This window comes from Falco biarmicus, chromosome 7, assembly GCF_023638135.1.
Source record: "Falco biarmicus isolate bFalBia1 chromosome 7, bFalBia1.pri, whole genome shotgun sequence".
Taxonomy (NCBI): domain Eukaryota; kingdom Metazoa; phylum Chordata; class Aves; order Falconiformes; family Falconidae; genus Falco; species Falco biarmicus.
Genome location: NC_079294.1, coordinates 54,494,940 through 54,512,189, shown reverse-complemented (window position 1 = coordinate 54,512,189; position 17,250 = coordinate 54,494,940). Strand labels below are relative to the sequence as shown.

Here is a 17,250-nt window from a genome sequence, read left to right as displayed (position 1 = left end):
TTCTGCTGTTTTAAAAGCAATGATCCCAAATCAGTTAGTACTGACCTAGCTGCCAAAGCAAATTAAAGCATAGTATATACCACAGATTAGAGCACTCTGTTTAAATACAGATTTTTTTGTACCTTGAGAAAAAAAGTACGAAAACTGTGAAAAGATATGTTAGGTATACATGTTTTTCTAACCAGAAAGCTCCTGTCCAATACAGCCGTGTCAATAACCTGGCACAATCCAATTATTACTGATGTACTACTAAAGAAATCCTACGAAATGAGTCACCAAGGTGGGTAGTTATTATACTAACAAACAACAATGCTGGTATAGTCAGGTACCTAATGCTCCTTTGAAGCTTTTTGCTGCAAACAGAAGTGGGAGCTTATGTCAGGATTTTAATGGATACTGATACTGCGTTGGGTTTTGTTCTGTGCAATCTGGGTTTGTCATGGGAATGGAAAGGACATGTTAGTGTTGAAACACTGTATTAATGCTGGAGGGGGGAATGAGATTATTAGGCGATTCTAAAAGGAGTAACAAAGGACACTCAAGGAAAAGTTTTTTTCAAAGAAAATAAGAGCATATAGGTTTCAGTCTTCTTGGAAAGACCAAACATCATGGATCAAAGAATTAGCCATTTTGGAAATTCAGTATTTAAAAAAGGCAGCAAACACAAGATGCATTTTGAGTCGTCTTGTGTTTTCTCAAGCATTTGAACTGCTGACAATATTTTATCTCCATGTACCTTTACCTCACAATGTTCATGATATTTATATACAAGATAAATTTTCCTTTGTTAGATTACCTAATGACAAACACTCAGACACAACGTAATAGCACAAACTTTAAAAGTCGTTAATGAAAACTATAGTGAGCAATAAAACACCAGATTCCACAATACCCGAGTTCCAAACATGGAAAACATTTCTGTAGCATAATGTTGTTGGTGTCCTACACAACTGATTTTTTGCAAGCTGACAACTAAACGCTAGTAGTCCAGCTGAACACTAGCAGGCCAAATAGCACAACCCTGGTAGTAAAGTAAGAGCTGAAACATGAACAGTGGCCATTGAGAATACAAAGACCAAATGACTGTGAGGGTACTAGGGAGAGCAGCGTGCTGCCTGTGACACCAGACAGACAGAGGCATAACGCACGCACATCAGAGCTGCCCACTCCTTTTGCTCTGTACCTACTATCTGGCAGCAGATACATCTCTTTCCCCACCAGCCTATAAAAAAAATGAGATACCTTCCTGTAAAAGGATAAAGTCAGACTTGCTTTTATCTACAGTTTTCAATTTTATCCAGATAACAGCCCTGAAAAGTAACAATTACGCTTACATGCTGTGTTTTCTTTCTAGAATGACATTTTGTTCTCAAAGCATTGACAACGTTCACCTTCATCCAGCCCAAGAGAAAACATTTGTGAGGTGTGAAGATCGCTTTCCGAAACAGAACAGAAAATGAGCAGGAACACAAAAGACAACTACTCACTGAAATATATTCAAAATACATCTAATAAAGTGGTTTTAAAACATACAGCTACATTAAATCTAAATACACTGATAGATTCAGAGGTGGTGAAAAAAATACATTTAAAAAAATACAGATTTTGTGATGCAACGGTAAGCTGAAATATTGGCTTTTTTTCATTTACAAGCCTACTCTCAAAGTGATCAATGGGAATTTCAATTGGCAACTTTTAAGTTGTTTAAAGTTTTAAAAAAACCCTGCTCACTAGAAATAAAGATTACTATTCAGAAAAAACATTGCCATAACCCTTGGAAAAACTTTTTGTTGGATTTAAAGGAAAAAAAAAAGAGGAACCTTATTTCCCATTAAATGCTTTGAAACACTAATAGTGACTACTATCAGTTAAAATTTTCTAAATTATTTCCTAATGAAGGGAGATTTAAATCTTTCATAGAAGAAAATATTCCCAAACAGATCAAATTGTTAACTAAGAGTTTGAACTTTTTACTTTATAATGTTCAAAAATTAAAATGCACTTCAACATACAAAACGCTTGAGCTATCATAACCATATGACAAGCCAAATAACTATATCACCTAAAAATGCTACACTAAACTTTCTCTTATTGGAAAATGCTTTGCTGTTTAACTATTTTAATTAAAGTACTGATTTAAATTACTAGTAATTTAATTATTTTAATGATGCTTAGTATACTAAAGGCAATTCTAGCATAATTGAGTTCAGTTAACTTCTGCATTAAAATCATATTTACATGTATTTACTGAACATGTAAATGACCATTTTAGATTTTAAATCACTGTATAGCAGATTTTAGCATGCTTTGAAACTGCATGAATAAATAAATATTGTAAAAGTCTCAAATGTCTTCAGTGTATATAAACAAACTTCATAAATTCAAAATTATACAATTCCCTTGTTTCCTATGTCTGAATATAAAATACATGAAGAAACATTGTCTCAGATAATTTTTATTTTACCATTAGTGCATACTGAAATGCAAATCAGTATGTATGTCAAGAGTATTTTGTTTGTCACTTTGTAATGCTAAGCACAAGATTAATTAAAAATTATGTTTCTACAAGTCTGTATTCTGAATGTAATTTGTTTTAAATGTTCTCTAAATGGTAAAAAACGTGCAAGATAGGCTTTGCTCCAGGTCTCAGGACTATTTTCCATACCAAGACATTGCAGGAAATTTTGAATCAAAACATACAGATGTTATCAGGATTAAAGTGAAAATTATCTAAAGAGCATGACAAATGAACAAGTTGAGTAGAATGAGTAATCCTGCAAGCAATGAACAGTGATCAAATGCTGAATGCAGACATCTTGGCCAACCATTCAGAATATTAATTTCTAACTTTTAAAACTTGTTTTCAGTAAAACCATTCCTTTAAACAAACAGGAATATTCAATTACAGAAACAGAAAGGCTGACTAAATATGATGGGAACTGAAGAATACTTACTTTTCAAATGACAACAGTTCTCCTTCCTGAGGTGTAAATTTCAGAAGCTGATCTGATATTTAAAATGGCCACTTGGAGTAGCAGCTTGATTAGAAGAAATATTTATAGGTTTAGATACAAATTCCATGTAAAAGAATCTTCAGATCTTCATGGAAAATGGTGGTTTGTGCTTTAAAAGATGTTCCTCCGTGAAGCAAATTATTTTCTTTAAACACAAAAAGTATTTCCACCTTCTATGTAAAAAATTAAAATTTAAGTGATTAATTCCATGCTTCAGGTTACTATCTCCAATACTTACATTTCCTAACAATTATTTTATTAAAGCTCTGCAACATGTTCTGTGCTTATATAAAAATCAATTACTTAAATACAAACAGCCACAAGTCAAATCAGCACACAGAAGCAAATTTCAGCAGTAAGTATTCCTGAAAGAATTAGGTAAGCACCAGACCTTTTTCAGATGAACATTAGTTGTTGGGGTGTGGGGTTGGTTTGGTTTTGGGTTTGTTTTTTTTTTTTTTTACATTTGTAGTAGCAATAATCCAGTGCAGACTCAACTGCTAGATCCCCAGTGACAGCAGTTTTAGGGGCATGAAGTTATAAAATGGACTGCGTGTCCTGAAGAATGTCAGGCAAGGAACAAATGACAATGTGGCCATTTTAGTTTTTCAAAGCACAATGAAAAATGGGACAGAGAACACAGAGAGAAAAGTATGCGTGTGAGACTAACTCTTAATTATGCATCTCCCTAGATAATTTCTAGAATTCCATTTTTGTTTCTGGAAAAAGCTAAAATCTGCCACTTTTACTACTTATGTTTTGGGTTGTTTTGCTTATAAAATACTTGTCTATTTACAGAAGAATTGAAATACCATCATTGGAACTGCATCTAGAACGCCTGTTATCATCATAGCTTTCTCCGCTACGAACTTTGTAAGCTTCCTAAAAACCAAATCCTACCCCCATTCCTCAAAAAAGCCTTTGTTCAGAAGATATTGAAGGATGACAACACAAGAGACAAAGGCCAGAAAGAACTGCATTGTGCTGCTTCTCCAGGGCAGAATCTGCAATGTTAAGTGTTTCTTTATACCTGGAAAAAAAAGCCTAGAGAGTTGGTGAGACAGCTTTTAATGAGGTTTGTATGATGTAAAACGCACATATTAACAAAGCCTTTCAAGTCAGGATTTCCTTGTAGCTATACATCCTAAACACAGTTGGACACATTTTAAGATATTAAAATTGGCATTTCTTTCACATTATTATCACTTACTTGGTAAGAAGGCCGATAAAGGGATCCAAATTTCAGGAGAAATGGACTTGGAAGCATTAGTTCAGGAAAAGCAGGTGGGAAAAAAAATGTCAAGAGGTGTCTACAGTGTGCTGAAACTCAAGTAACGGGGATACTGCAGTTCAGGGACTTGTAAAATTTCTGGGGAAAAAAACATTCTCCAGTTAAACGGAAACAAGCTAGTCTATCCTCAAACAGGACAATTTGAGAACTTTTAAAAAAGTCAAATAGGAAAATTAAAAGAACATTCAGTATTCAAACTCTTGCGGATATGAAGATACTTATTCTGATGTCATTTTTCATGTGTCCAAATAAATCCCTGTGTTTCGATAGCCATTACACTAATTTCTGATATAAAAATGAAAGAAAGCCCAAGTTGCAGCATACTCGAAGTCTTACAATGCCTGAACATAACACCGAAGTCATACCTACAACGCAAGTGCCTACAGCGGGGCCGTACTTTGCGCTCGTCGGAGTGAGATGGGAATAATCCCAGCTGAACCGAGACCTGCCGGACCAAGCACAGCCCAGGGCACGGCAATGACTGCTGTCCTTTTAATCAACGATCGGTAATAATGAATCTCCAATATTCAGAAGTAAAAAAAAAAAAAAAAATTCTCTTCCTTTTTGTGTGTTTTTCCTGAAAGAAATATTGGAATATTAATTAAAAGGCAAACTATGTCAATTACTTTTAGTCTGTACGGTATAAGTTTTACAGCTGAAGAGGAGTTTGATGCCCTTCTGACATTCACACCACATACATGCTTCTACACCAGAGGTGAACATATACATTTAATGACTAAAACATTAAGAAAGACAAGATGAATAAAGGAACAACTACAACTAGGGATCATTAGGTCAAATATTAGTTAGAAAAATTACAGCTATTTATATACCCATGTGTTTCCCTCAATCACAATTTAAAAATATATACAAAACATTTATTTTAGATGCTTAGGCTTTATTTCTACTCCTCTGGTTTGTGTTCCTAGACAGAAATTTAAATGTAACCACCATCAAATCTATTCGGCGCTTATGATGCTGATTTGGAGGAGGACTCTGCTCTAAACAGATTTTCTTTCAATACCCTTTGCCCCGACAGTGCTATGTAGCTACAAGAGGAAGCCTTTCTATTAAAAAAAAAAAAAAAAAAAAAAAAAGTACTGTGAGGAAGGAACTCTGAATATGCTTTGATTACATCAAAGCATATGCTGCTGAGTTAGGGAACCAGCAGTTTAAGCTGGCCATTCCCAACCAAGAGCCCCGTGGAAGGCTGCTAGCCGGCAGGGCTTGGCTTACCACTTCCATCAACTGTACAGAGCGCACAGAAACACACAGACCCAGCTCAGCAGTTTTAAAAGCCCCTGCAAAAAGCAAGATTTGCTCCTTCTACGAGTCATACCCACCAGCCGTGCATGCAGAGTACTGTCTGTTCGTTCCAGTACTCTTCTTCCAAAGTTCATTTATTTCAGAAGGCATCGAGCAGTAGCTATGCAGTCTGAACACCCCACCAGCAACTAGTTTCCATTATGAAGATAAGCACCAAGAAAGCTTTGTTCCTGTGATCATACAAGTAATTTAAAGGTAATTTTAGGGCTTTTCCTTGAAAAGGTTAAACAAAAACATTTGCTCTCACATTTAACTGGATGATGACATTAAAATTGGGAGGTGCACTTTGACAGAGTAAGGACAGCACGATTCGTTTTTGGCATGACAGCCCCTTTCCAGCAAAGGCCAAGAATTAAGCAGAAGTAGAATCTGTGTATTCCACTTTGTTTTCAGGGTTCAAAAAGTAAATGGGTCTTCAGAAGATTATTTCATCAAGTCTATTTATTAATGCATTTCAAGTTTCAAAAAAACCTTACATATCTTTGCACAATACTTTATTTTTTGCATTTTTAGTAAAAATTTCCAAAGTGAACAAAAAAAGATACTGTATAAAACACAGTGGACATGAAATCGACAGTAGTATTCCGTTTCATTGTCTTGAACTTTCTTTCCATTTTACCACATCTTGACTTGCAGTGGAGAGTTCAGTGCACATTTCTGTTTTCAGAAGACATTTAACTTAGACTCAAAATAAAATAGGGCAGCATTGGTCTGCCAAAATCCTACCACAGGATAACATTACAGGCAAAAAATTTACATGTTCCAAAGTCTACCACACTCAAGAAGTTACTAAGAACTCTTGCTGAATAAAAGTCACCATTTTAGAAATGCAAACCCACTTCCAATCTTTGCACAGTCTTAAAACAAATGTATTTAAAATGACTTAAAAGCAACTACATACACTTCTAACTAGTTAAGATCATTTAGAATTATTTATATAGTCTATTGGACTTGGGGTTTCATGTACAAAATTTGTCTCTAAACCATGTACAAAAAGCTGTATTTTGAAAAAGTTACCACATACTGTACAAGTTTACAAGGAAGAGATCCCATTATATTCTGTAACATTTTTGGCCTTGCTGGCTTGCGTCACATTATGAGAATGATTGTGTAAACCTTATACTCTTAAAAAACAAAAACAAAAAACAAAAAAACCCAAAACCCAAACAAAGGAAGCCTGTCCAACCCTTAGTAAATTTTCTCCTAAGCAAAGCCAGGAAAATTATAGCCATTTGCATCTCTAATTAGCTTGGTGCTTTTGGAAAACAAGCAATAAATATGTCACAAGCTTAAACATTTTGTAATGCCCCCTTTCATCTCCTGCATAGCAGTAAGCACCTTAAGACATCTTTTGTTTCCTCTTTCAAAATCGCCAATTATTTACATTCGTAATAAAAAACTTTGGAATGGGACATTGTGCTGTTGAATTTTGCTACTGGTATAAAACGTGGGAAAACCGGTAGTCCTAACTACAATTTAAACTCTGCCACAGTAGCTGGGCAAATCACCCTACTTTAGTGGTTATCAATCAACAGTATCTCACTCAATCAACAGTATCATGCTGAAAAGTTATCCAAATATCTGATAAATTAAACAGAACATAAAAAACCCTACAGCTTTTCTTTCTTTCCACATCCCTCTGAACACAAACTTAATTATCATACTGTAAGAATATCTGAACAGCCTGAATAAACTGGTTGCAATTTTTAGAACAAGTTGAGTAACAGGCAGAATCTTCTAATAAAGCATGGAAATATTTCATCTAACTATTCATTAATTAACTGAATAATCAGACAAATTAAAAACATTTAAGCAGAGCTACAAGAAATTAGACACTTATATAAAACACTTTTGAAACATTCTGGCATTTGCAAAGTTCGCAGAACACCTGTTATATCTCTAAAAGACCATTCAATCTTGTATGCTATGTCTTAGCAGCTGTTTGATAAAGATGAAATGAGTGCTTGAAAGAACTTTGATCATGATAAAAAAGTTTGATTTGATTCAAAATTGCTGTGTAAAGCATCACAGGATCCTTGACCATTACACACCATCATCCTCTGTTATCCTGAGTATGTCAATTAAACAGTAATTTCTTCATTAATAGCGGAAAAGTTTTATAATACAAAGAAACATCCATATTGCAATTCTCTTGTTTACAATTGCACACAAGTACAGGTGTACGTTAGAAATACATGTCTGCATATAACAATGTATATACATTGACAAGTAATGTCTCCAATGCTGAGGTGGTCTAGCTTCCTAGCCTTGTCTGGCAGTTGAAAAATATATATTTTTTTTTCAATTCTTGAGTAAAAGTTTTACTACAGCCATATTTGCCTGCAAGTGAAGAAAATGCAGCAATGAAGAGCACAGAAGGGGGAAAGTATCATGATACTCCTGCCACTAAATTAAAAATATGCAAGAAAAACACTTTTCTTCTTTTTGAGCTGGAAGATTAGCTCATTAAAAATTAACCATTTCCACTTGTATTGAGGGCATATAATGCTTTTGTTTCTCTTCGATTTTTGAGAGTTAGATCGGGGACTATGACTTAAGTTTTCTTTGGAGTGAGTTTTCCCATTGTAGGCACTAGGAAGAACCAAGGCAAAAAGCTGCAGTCAACGTCTCATATGTCCCATCTGATAACTCTCTCGGGGCCTTTGCCGCTGTGGTGGCTGAGTGGTTTGTGGTGGTCTCCTCCTTTTTAAAGTGCCTGTTTCAAAGAAAGGTACAAATTATTAAAATGGATCTTTTTTAAAATGATTTCCAGAAGAGTTGCCCTGGCCATGCAAACTAAATATACCTATTTTTCTGAAAGGCTTTATTTAGACCTGCAAGGTCTGCGTGGAGTATTTATTTACAGAATACATTTTATTATCTCAACAGTAGTTCCTTAAACAGGCTGCTTCTTACAAAATGCAGCATGAAATAGGAAATATGAGGAACTCTTGACTTCGAAGTCTTCAAAGCTTTCTTTTGATGTGCACATTATGTTATAGGAAAATAAGAGTTACATTTTTATGAATTGTTCCACTGGCACAAATTCCATTTGTAGTTTCACAGTGCCAGACTAAGAACTGTAAGTTGGGACACCTGAAATTTCCCATTCAGAACAAAATCGTTGCGGATAACAAATTTAATTGCTTGGTGTACTCACCTGGAAGTGGTTTATGAGGAGGCAACTTTGGATTACTGCTTGGAGTATGAACACTGCATATCTTAATGAAACCAGCCATTAACATGATCAAAGCAATTCCCATAAGCAACACTGCCCACCAATAAGCCTAAAAACAAAAGAAAGTATTTCTGGGGGGCTGGCACCCATGTACAAGGGACAGGGGTCATTGAATGCGACTTTCCTTTGCCTTTTAAGACATCAAAAAGCTGTTCTGAAACATCACTTAAAGACCATAACATTTTAAAAGAAAAATGTCCCCAAAGTTCTTACAGAAAAACACGCTAATACTGCAAATTCATTCTATTATCAGAAGGGCATTTCACAGAAGATGCACTACAACAGAGCTATATAAGCCTAAAACAATCAACAGCCTACACAAAATTGACTATGCAGCTCTATAATGGTGCTTCGTTGTAGCTCTCCTCCCAGTCTATGATTAGGAAAGTGTCATCTAGTGCAATAAAAATAAGCAATGCCAGAGATCGATATATTTAGTTCCTTAAAAGAAGCCAGAACATGCAAATATGAAGGGTTAAAGCAGGTAAACTTGTTAAGTCAAAAACATGACCACCCAAACAGACAGTGGACTGAACAGAGATATAACAAAATATTTACTTAGGTTTTTGTTACTTATTTGTTTCCATTCCCTTCCATCTGTCAAAACTTACTTGCTGCACTCAGATGCTTATAGAAAAACTAGTAAAACAAGGTCTGATTGTACTTTAAAGAATGCTGAAGTGCTGTATATATAGAGCAACACGTACCAACTGTGAATACTGATTAACAAGAAAAATTTATATTAGACTGGTAAGGAAAAAATACTTACCACAATCCATTCTGCAATATTTTCATATAGTTCTGGATTAAAAATGGCTTTCTTTAATCTAGCTAGAGGGCCATCAGCATCTACCAGCCGGCACCTCATAAACACATCACAGTAGCCTTTGAAATCATTACAAGGAGATCCAGGTTGCAAAGTAATAGTTTTGCGACCGAAGTGTTTCTCCCACTGGTTAGAGCCTGTACTTGCACAAGTAGCTGGGTCCACTGAAAAGGAAAATTGTTTGAAAAAAACAAATTAGATTAACCAAACTGTTATTGTATTAGAATATCTGTGCATGAATCCCTTGGTGCTCAATTCTTGAAAATGCTTTTGAAAAAATTTCAAGTTTCTACTTATATGTATAAAACCAAAATATTGTTCATTTCCTATAAAACATAATGCCTCTATCTGAAACTAATTATGTACAAAATTGCAGTATGCTCTCAAGAAAAAATGAAACATAAACACCATGAGGAGATTCCTTAGATGCCCACTGCTGTATTTATGCTTCCAATTCAGACAAACCTTACTTTTTCTCATGCAGCAGACGTGACACAGTTCTCTGTCGTCCTTGCCATCTGAACTAGCACATGTGCATTCCTCCAAGCCATACTTCTCACAGATAGAGCCAGCACATTGCTGTTTGAGACAAGAGCACAAGAACACAAACATCAATTTAACTTTTAAGCACGCTGACGTTAGGAAAGATTAATTTTTAAATAGCTGAAAGCACAATCATCAGTCTAAAGATGCTTATCAATGAAAATAATAGCTTGAATTTCTTCTGAAGTTTGTAAAACAAAATTTATTACACTTACTCAGTTGCAGTGTTTAGGCTTATTTGATCCTTTCTTTAAATGGTAATTTACACAGTTATATTTTTTAACACTGTATTTTCTTTTAGGGCCTCAGAGTACCCTGCAGAACACTCACAGCACTGCAATTCACACTGAAACATGATTACTCAAAACTGTGGTTAGCAAGATAAATCAAAAGCATGTCTCCAAAAATATTTTCTCTCAGAAAATAGTAATAAAAATTTATGGCAGGAAAGATTCTAATTCCACTGTGGAAGGACTCCTCAAATTAAGAAAAAAAAAAAAAAAAAATCACTGCACTTATGTCATTTAAAAATTAAGGAACTATATAAAGACAATTCTTCTATCTTTTTTCCATATTTAAAATGTTTAAAATGACTGAATTAGCTGAAAATTTTTTGAGTAGTATCATTTAATTCAAAACCTGGACTGTGGAAAACAGACTTACAGCAGCACAAGTTACATCTCTAAGAGGATGACTTCTGCTTGTTTCTGCTTCCAAGTAAACACAGATTAACTTATAAGAGACTTCCCATCAATATTTCAAAGCAACTACCATGGACTCTTTAACCCAGGAAACTAATGGCAGTTCAGGGTAATTCTATATGCTGGCATATCTGTCCTGCATGCACATGGGTGGAAGAACTGTGTATTTTCATTAAACTAGATTACATGGATTGACAGCATATCTAATTTTCTAAGGCAATAATATTACTTGTTGAAGACTGAAGAAAAATGAAAAGATGGAACTAGGAAATAAAACACTTTAATAGTCTCGATTTCTACCCCAAAAAAATTTAAATGGAACTTTCTCAAACTGTAAAGCTATCTTGATATGTTACCTGCTTACTATTTGATGTAGCTTCACAGTTCTTTTGATTGAAACCAATAAATCAAGCTTTTTTCTTTTTTGAAATAATAAAACCAAACCAAAAACAACTGCGGTTGCATACGACTGAATAAACCATACCCCATTTATGCAAACTTGTGTGTGCCTGTTGCAGTCTGTGAAGTTTGGTTTAGGCTCAGAAGCTGGACAGAGAGCACTGACACCATTACACATTCCTTCTCGTGCACAGTCAGAATCATTTCGACACTTATCAGTCTTCAGTTTGAAATTACACTGTGCAGTACAGCAGGGGCCTTGACTAGGGCTAGAAATAAAGAGAACACATGGATGTAAAGAAAAAGCATGAATAAATCCAAGAACTATTTATCCTGAAACCTACTCAAACACTTCACATTTCTGCTAAGTAAAATGTCAATTGAAAATAATTTCTTCCTGTCCATTAAGGTAACAAAAGGTTACTGCACTGAATATGGATTTCTTAGTCACTGTACTAGCCAATTAAACTCTTTGCATTATATTAGAAAAACAGTACAAGCAACATTTTAAATTAAAACATACAGCAAATAACAGCATTTCAAAGTTTGTACATGCAAATCATTCAATTAGCAAGCTGGTAAAATTAATTCAGGAACAACTGATTAGTTTGATAGTCTCAACAAAAAAAAAAAATGTAGTAAGTCAGTCAAGCTTTATACCACCGTAAGGAATTTTTTGTTTGTTTTCTGTTTGGTTTTTTTTTTTTTTTTAAACTTTCTGCAGCCATACTACTCACATTGTTTAAATAAAAAAGAAAAGGGAAGGAGACATGTCAGCTCTTATGTCGGAGATCACAGTCAGCATACAAACTAATTTTGGGGGAAAAAAAAGTTTGCCAAAGCAGCTTCACCAGCTCCCCCAAAACGCTTGGGCTCCTTTCTGTCCCAGACATCAAAGCATTTGAGCCCCTTACACTGGCGAAACAGCAGGGAACAATCATTTCCTTCTCCTGAAGCTGTGTTTGAGTACGTATGCCACTACAAGCTGCAGAAGAGCGAGGGTTATGAAACACACATTAACGACTTGATTAAAGCTAAGCCTCCTGAGTTCTCAACTCAAATTATTCTGTACCTCAATATTCACAGTGTGTTGACTGGCATTCAGCAGGCACCAGAAGATAGCAAAGACCTTCTGCGTGTCAGGATCTCTCTATTTTAAAACTACTGCGTGCCTAGAAAAATTACTCTTGACATCACACATGTAGAAGACATGTAAAGCAGCTAGGTAGGTACCATAGTTTTCCTAAAATGTGTTTTACATGATCCATTCTTGCATTTGGATTTGGTTTACATGTCTTTGGAAACCTCTTTGTACAGCAAAATTTTCAATCTTAACAAAACTGGAAAAAGAGGAATTCTAAATCAAAAATGATGGAGTAATTCCTATCTAAGACTGCTCCCAGCAGGGCATAAAGCGAGACTACAGTCAGCTGAGCAGGAGGGAGCAAGAAAGAAGGTGGCGGTGGCACCTGGTGTACTCAGAAGGGAACAGCTGCTCACCATTGCTGCCATGTAAAGCAAAATGCCAGAAACCAATAATAAGAGGTATTAACCAATAAAAAGATGAATGTAAAGCCTTTATTTTAGTAGAAAAATTAAGAAAATTTGCAAGAGGGAGGGAACCACACGTGCGAAATTATTACAACTACGAATTCACAGGAGATGGACTTTCTACCATGTCTACACTGTCAAATACATTTTAACAGTAGATGCTACTTTTATTTCCACTCCCAGGATGACAGAGATCATTCTTAAGGCAGGAAAATCTAATTACAACAAAATTGTGTACATTGTATTAAAAAGTTGAGCTGGTTTAGACTTAAAAATAATAGTAATTCTCTCCATCTTTGGCTAAGAGTCTAACCGGACACTAAATTTATGTGTCTCTCTTAAGAGGAAAAAAGCTCATGCCTTCCACGTGAAAAAAAATCCAAAAGTTTTCAGATGAAGTAGAAATTTAACATGTGTCTTAAGTCACAGAACTACAAGATAGAAGTTGACTTACTTCACTGTAAGTCTTATGATCTTTAAAAGTTCCTCTTATAAATCACTGTGTACACAATGCTGCCAAGATACAAGGTGACTTAAAAACCAGTTTAATTTATAAAACAAGCATTTTTTATAAAAAAAATAGTAAATCAATCCTCTTCAGTCGTCTTCCAGTTAGGCAATGCTGTAGAAATGGCCCTAGGATAGGATCCAATTTCATAATACTCTCCATTATCCTTTGGGCAATTAATACTCTCCTGTACCTGCTGTAAAAACAGTATCCTAGACGTGTTTTTCTGACTCATACAGTTTTTGCAAGAATTATACACAACATGTTTCTGATAGACAACAGAATTTCAACACAGAGTTGTCTGCATTGAGTATTATGATAAGTCAGCATTGATACAAGCCAGTGCCATTAGGCTTTTTGAAAAGCTAGAGAACAGTCATCTAGGAGAAAAGCGAGCTACAATTAGCACCAAGAATTGCATAGCATAATGGTGAGTGACAAGTTCATAAGCACAATGTAAGTCATATTTAAGAAAGTAAATGCTTTAAGAATAATGCAAGTAAAATAGATTCTAAAATAGCAATTATAGCTACCAATAAATCCCGAAAATTAAAGTGTACTGTAACAAACATGCACAATACCTGCAGTGTTTGCCTGGTTTTAACTTGCATTTTTTATCTTCTGACTGGTTTGCATCATAACAGCATTCATCTTTACACTGGTCACTGTATCCACAATCACACTGTTCTCCTTGTTCAACCAGTCCATTACCACAGATGGGTTGACCAGACTCTAAAAATGCCAGTATATTTATGTACAAAGCAGTACAAAGAATATGCAAATAGACTCACAAACGTTAACATTGATTTGCAACAGCATCCAGCTAATTGTGACTGAAAATGCCTGGTCAAGATGGACTTCAGACTAGGGCGCAAAGCAACTTGCATCGTTTGCTTGCCACCCAACTTAGTCACTCCTGCAACTCATAGGATTCTCAGCCTCTGAGTAAAAGATTTCTGCTGATAACAGGGGGAGTTTCTTGTGTGGATAAGAAATAGACGGTGATAAGAGGAAGTTTTCTGTTAAGCCTTCAAAGCAGCAGCAACCTTTCTTGCACTCCTTCCCCTTTAATAGAGTCTGAGGACCTTAAGGCAAAAGCTGATGGTGCTGGGGTGAATGAACCACTACTTACTCCAAAACCCAAACCTACTCACTGCACTACCTCAGAAAACTTGTGAGAGTCCACACACCACAGACTCCAGGAAGATTCCTGCAATTATTTTTTTTGTTGTTGTTACTGTTTAAACAGAACTTCCAGTATTTTAATTTGTGCTCCTTACCTCTTGTCCTTTCACTGGGCGTGACTGCAAACAGTCTGATCCTGTTTTCTTTACTCCCTCCCACCAGGCATTTATAACCCAGGGGAGGCAACCCCCCAACATTCTGTTCTCCAGCCTAAACAGTCTCAGCTCCCACAGCCTCTCCTCATGTGTCAGATGCTCCAATCCCTTAATCATCTTTGCGGCCCTTTGCTGGACTCACTCCAGTATGTCCATGTCTTTACTGTACTGGGGAGCCCAGAACTTAATGACAGTACTCCAGTTCTCAAATTCAGTTCTTTACTTACAGAATTCTTCCAGTAAATTAAAACAAAAAACAAGTAAAAGACTAAACCACATTTCTAATTAAGCAGAACAGTAATAGCTTTGCCATTCTTCTTTTGGGATGACTAAATACATACCAACAAAACAATTATTTCTTTTCTTCTCAAGAACTTGGCTGATATTTCGAATGCTACAGATAGAGAACTTGTTGTTGTTAAGTTTGTCCCCAGATGTAGCTCTTGCATACATGATATAATTGCCATTTTCTTTCTGTCCCAAGTTCTTGGACTCTCCTGGAGTGCACTCCATTCCAGAATCGTGCTGCAAAACAAATATTTAAAAACTATTTCTATTTCTATCAAGACAGCTGCTCTAATTTCTTTCTGTCTTTTTACACATCTGCAAAAGTAACCTGGTTTGATAACCTTGACACAGTGAGAATAAAAGGTTCATAGAGAAACCCCACTATCTTATACTAAAGTTTCTTAAAATAGAAAACAAAGGTTTGGTTTGGGTTTTGTTGGTTGGTTGTTTGTTTATGTTTTTCTCCAGAAACAGTAGCAAGTATCTAATTTCTTCAGTTTTAGCTTATTTGCATTCATGGTAATGTATAGCGCAAGTGCATGTCCTGGAACGAATACCAACTCAAAAAAGTCGCCATCTCCTGAAAAGAGTGGCTTTATGAACACAAAAGGATATTAAGTATTCTGTGGAATAAAAGCAGAAAGTAACTGAAACAGCAGTCCATTCTGCTTGCTTCTTTTGAGGGAAGTTTTGTTTGTCAGCCAGTGACTAGATCTACACAGTATCAGCACAAGGAATGAAATGCATTACGTATTGGCATTCTAGCAATTAGCGAACTGACAACATACTAAGCTGTTACATGTAAGAGGAATTCCAGTGCTGTTCTGATGCATTCAACTTTCCAGAAATACAACCTAGGTCTCCAAAAGAAGTAGTTAAATTTAAAAATTTTCAACATAGTTGCGAGAACTGCATCATTTATTACAGTTTGAAAAAAACAAACGCATGAGTAACATTAAAAGACCCATCTTCCAAGCTGATGCAAAATATGTTTCACTCAGTGCGACTGTTTTTCCAGTTTTATGTGCTTGTATTTTCAGTTATGCTTGGAAGGCTTGTTCCCACTCAGAGCAGTGGTATTAGGGATTTTTTTCAAGTCGCATGAAAAAAGGCTTCATATGTGAACATCTGTTTTAGAAGAACTCATGACTCCTGTCATTTTACTTCCAAGAATAGGAAGCCTATATACTTAAGTTCAAAAAAAAAAAATCCAAACCAGAAAACTTTGTTCTCATCTCCAGCAAAACCAAAAGGCTCAAGCTTTCAGCTTGCCACAAACAAATCATATCCCTAAATGACCGGGAGACAAATTCTGCTTCAAAATAACTGTTCTTGGTATCTTAATCCTCCCCATAATTTTCTTCGGTAAACTTTAAGTATAAATAATTGAACTCTAGAAGCAGCCATTTCTATCTTCACTTGTTGAATAAAGCTTCATCTTAACCAAATTTGCATTGATTGCATTCTCCTCTCTAGGATAAACTAAAATACATTTATAAAGTATGTGTGACCCTAGTCTTCAATAAAACACAGGGAAGTTTTTAGAGAAAGCTAATGTAGACCCTTTATAAGAAATTGAACTAGTAAGAAATACACCATTCACAAAATCCACTGTTGCACCAGTGTTGTCAAATACTCGTTAAAGGGGCTTAGTTCATCAATCTGGTTTTCATTTATATACAATGTGCATGCACATATGCACATGCAGTCACAGTCATATTTTCCTCGTTCATAAAGAGTAAAAACTCCATTTGCAAATCACGCAAAACAGTTGGAAGTGAGTTAGCAGATCAATAGTAATACTCACAGGTGAACCAAAGTTATGCCCAACTTCATGAGCAAAAGTAATGTGAGAAACCTTGGGAGGAACATGAGAGCCATAGTTCTGAACAGTGATGATTCCGGTGTTCAGAGACTTCTTCTTACCATCAGAATACAGTTTGCTCTTTTCACATATTCCACCAGAGCTCCCTGCATTTAGATAAAAGTACAACAGATCATCACTGAAGAAAAGCAGTACTGTGTTACTTCTCTAGTGACATTTAGAACAAGAAACAGCTTGCCTCCTCAGTGGATAAGTTCTTTTGTGTAATTAATATTAACACAACTTTTAAAGTAGATTAGATTTATCCACACTAATGCTCTCAGCACTGAATGGATACACTCACACAAGAAGTTAGCTGTTTTAGAAAGAGCTGTTTCGGGCTTTCACTGCACAGACAGGC

General features: G+C 35.6%; 2 protein-coding genes across 5 annotated transcripts in view; one reads left to right on the top strand and one right to left on the bottom strand.

Annotated features, from left to right (window-relative positions):
- Window positions 1–2,568, top strand: part of LIPC (lipase C, hepatic type) — a 63,746-nt gene extending 61,178 nt beyond the window's left edge. For all 3 annotated transcript variants that reach the window (XM_056346289.1, XM_056346291.1, XM_056346290.1), the window contains one exon: window positions 1,355–2,568. In XM_056346289.1, coding sequence (XP_056202264.1) covers window positions 1,355–1,460 — 106 coding nt within the window. In that variant the 3' untranslated portion in view covers window positions 1,461–2,568. The remainder of the gene's footprint in view (window positions 1–1,354) is intronic.
- A 3,486-nt stretch (window positions 2,569–6,054) lies between these two features.
- ADAM10 (ADAM metallopeptidase domain 10) overlaps window positions 6,055–17,250 on the bottom strand; it is a 51,350-nt gene continuing 40,154 nt past the window's right edge. For both annotated transcript variants that reach the window (XM_056346285.1, XM_056346286.1), the window contains exons 9-16: window positions 16,833–16,996; window positions 15,079–15,262; window positions 13,979–14,129; window positions 11,424–11,607; window positions 10,166–10,274; window positions 9,639–9,859; window positions 8,792–8,918; window positions 6,055–8,347 (exon numbers count right to left, since the gene is read on the bottom strand). In XM_056346285.1, coding sequence (XP_056202260.1) covers window positions 8,253–8,347; window positions 8,792–8,918; window positions 9,639–9,859; window positions 10,166–10,274; window positions 11,424–11,607; window positions 13,979–14,129; window positions 15,079–15,262; window positions 16,833–16,996 — 1,235 coding nt within the window. In that variant the 3' untranslated portion in view covers window positions 6,055–8,252. The remainder of the gene's footprint in view (window positions 8,348–8,791; window positions 8,919–9,638; window positions 9,860–10,165; window positions 10,275–11,423; window positions 11,608–13,978; window positions 14,130–15,078; window positions 15,263–16,832; window positions 16,997–17,250) is intronic.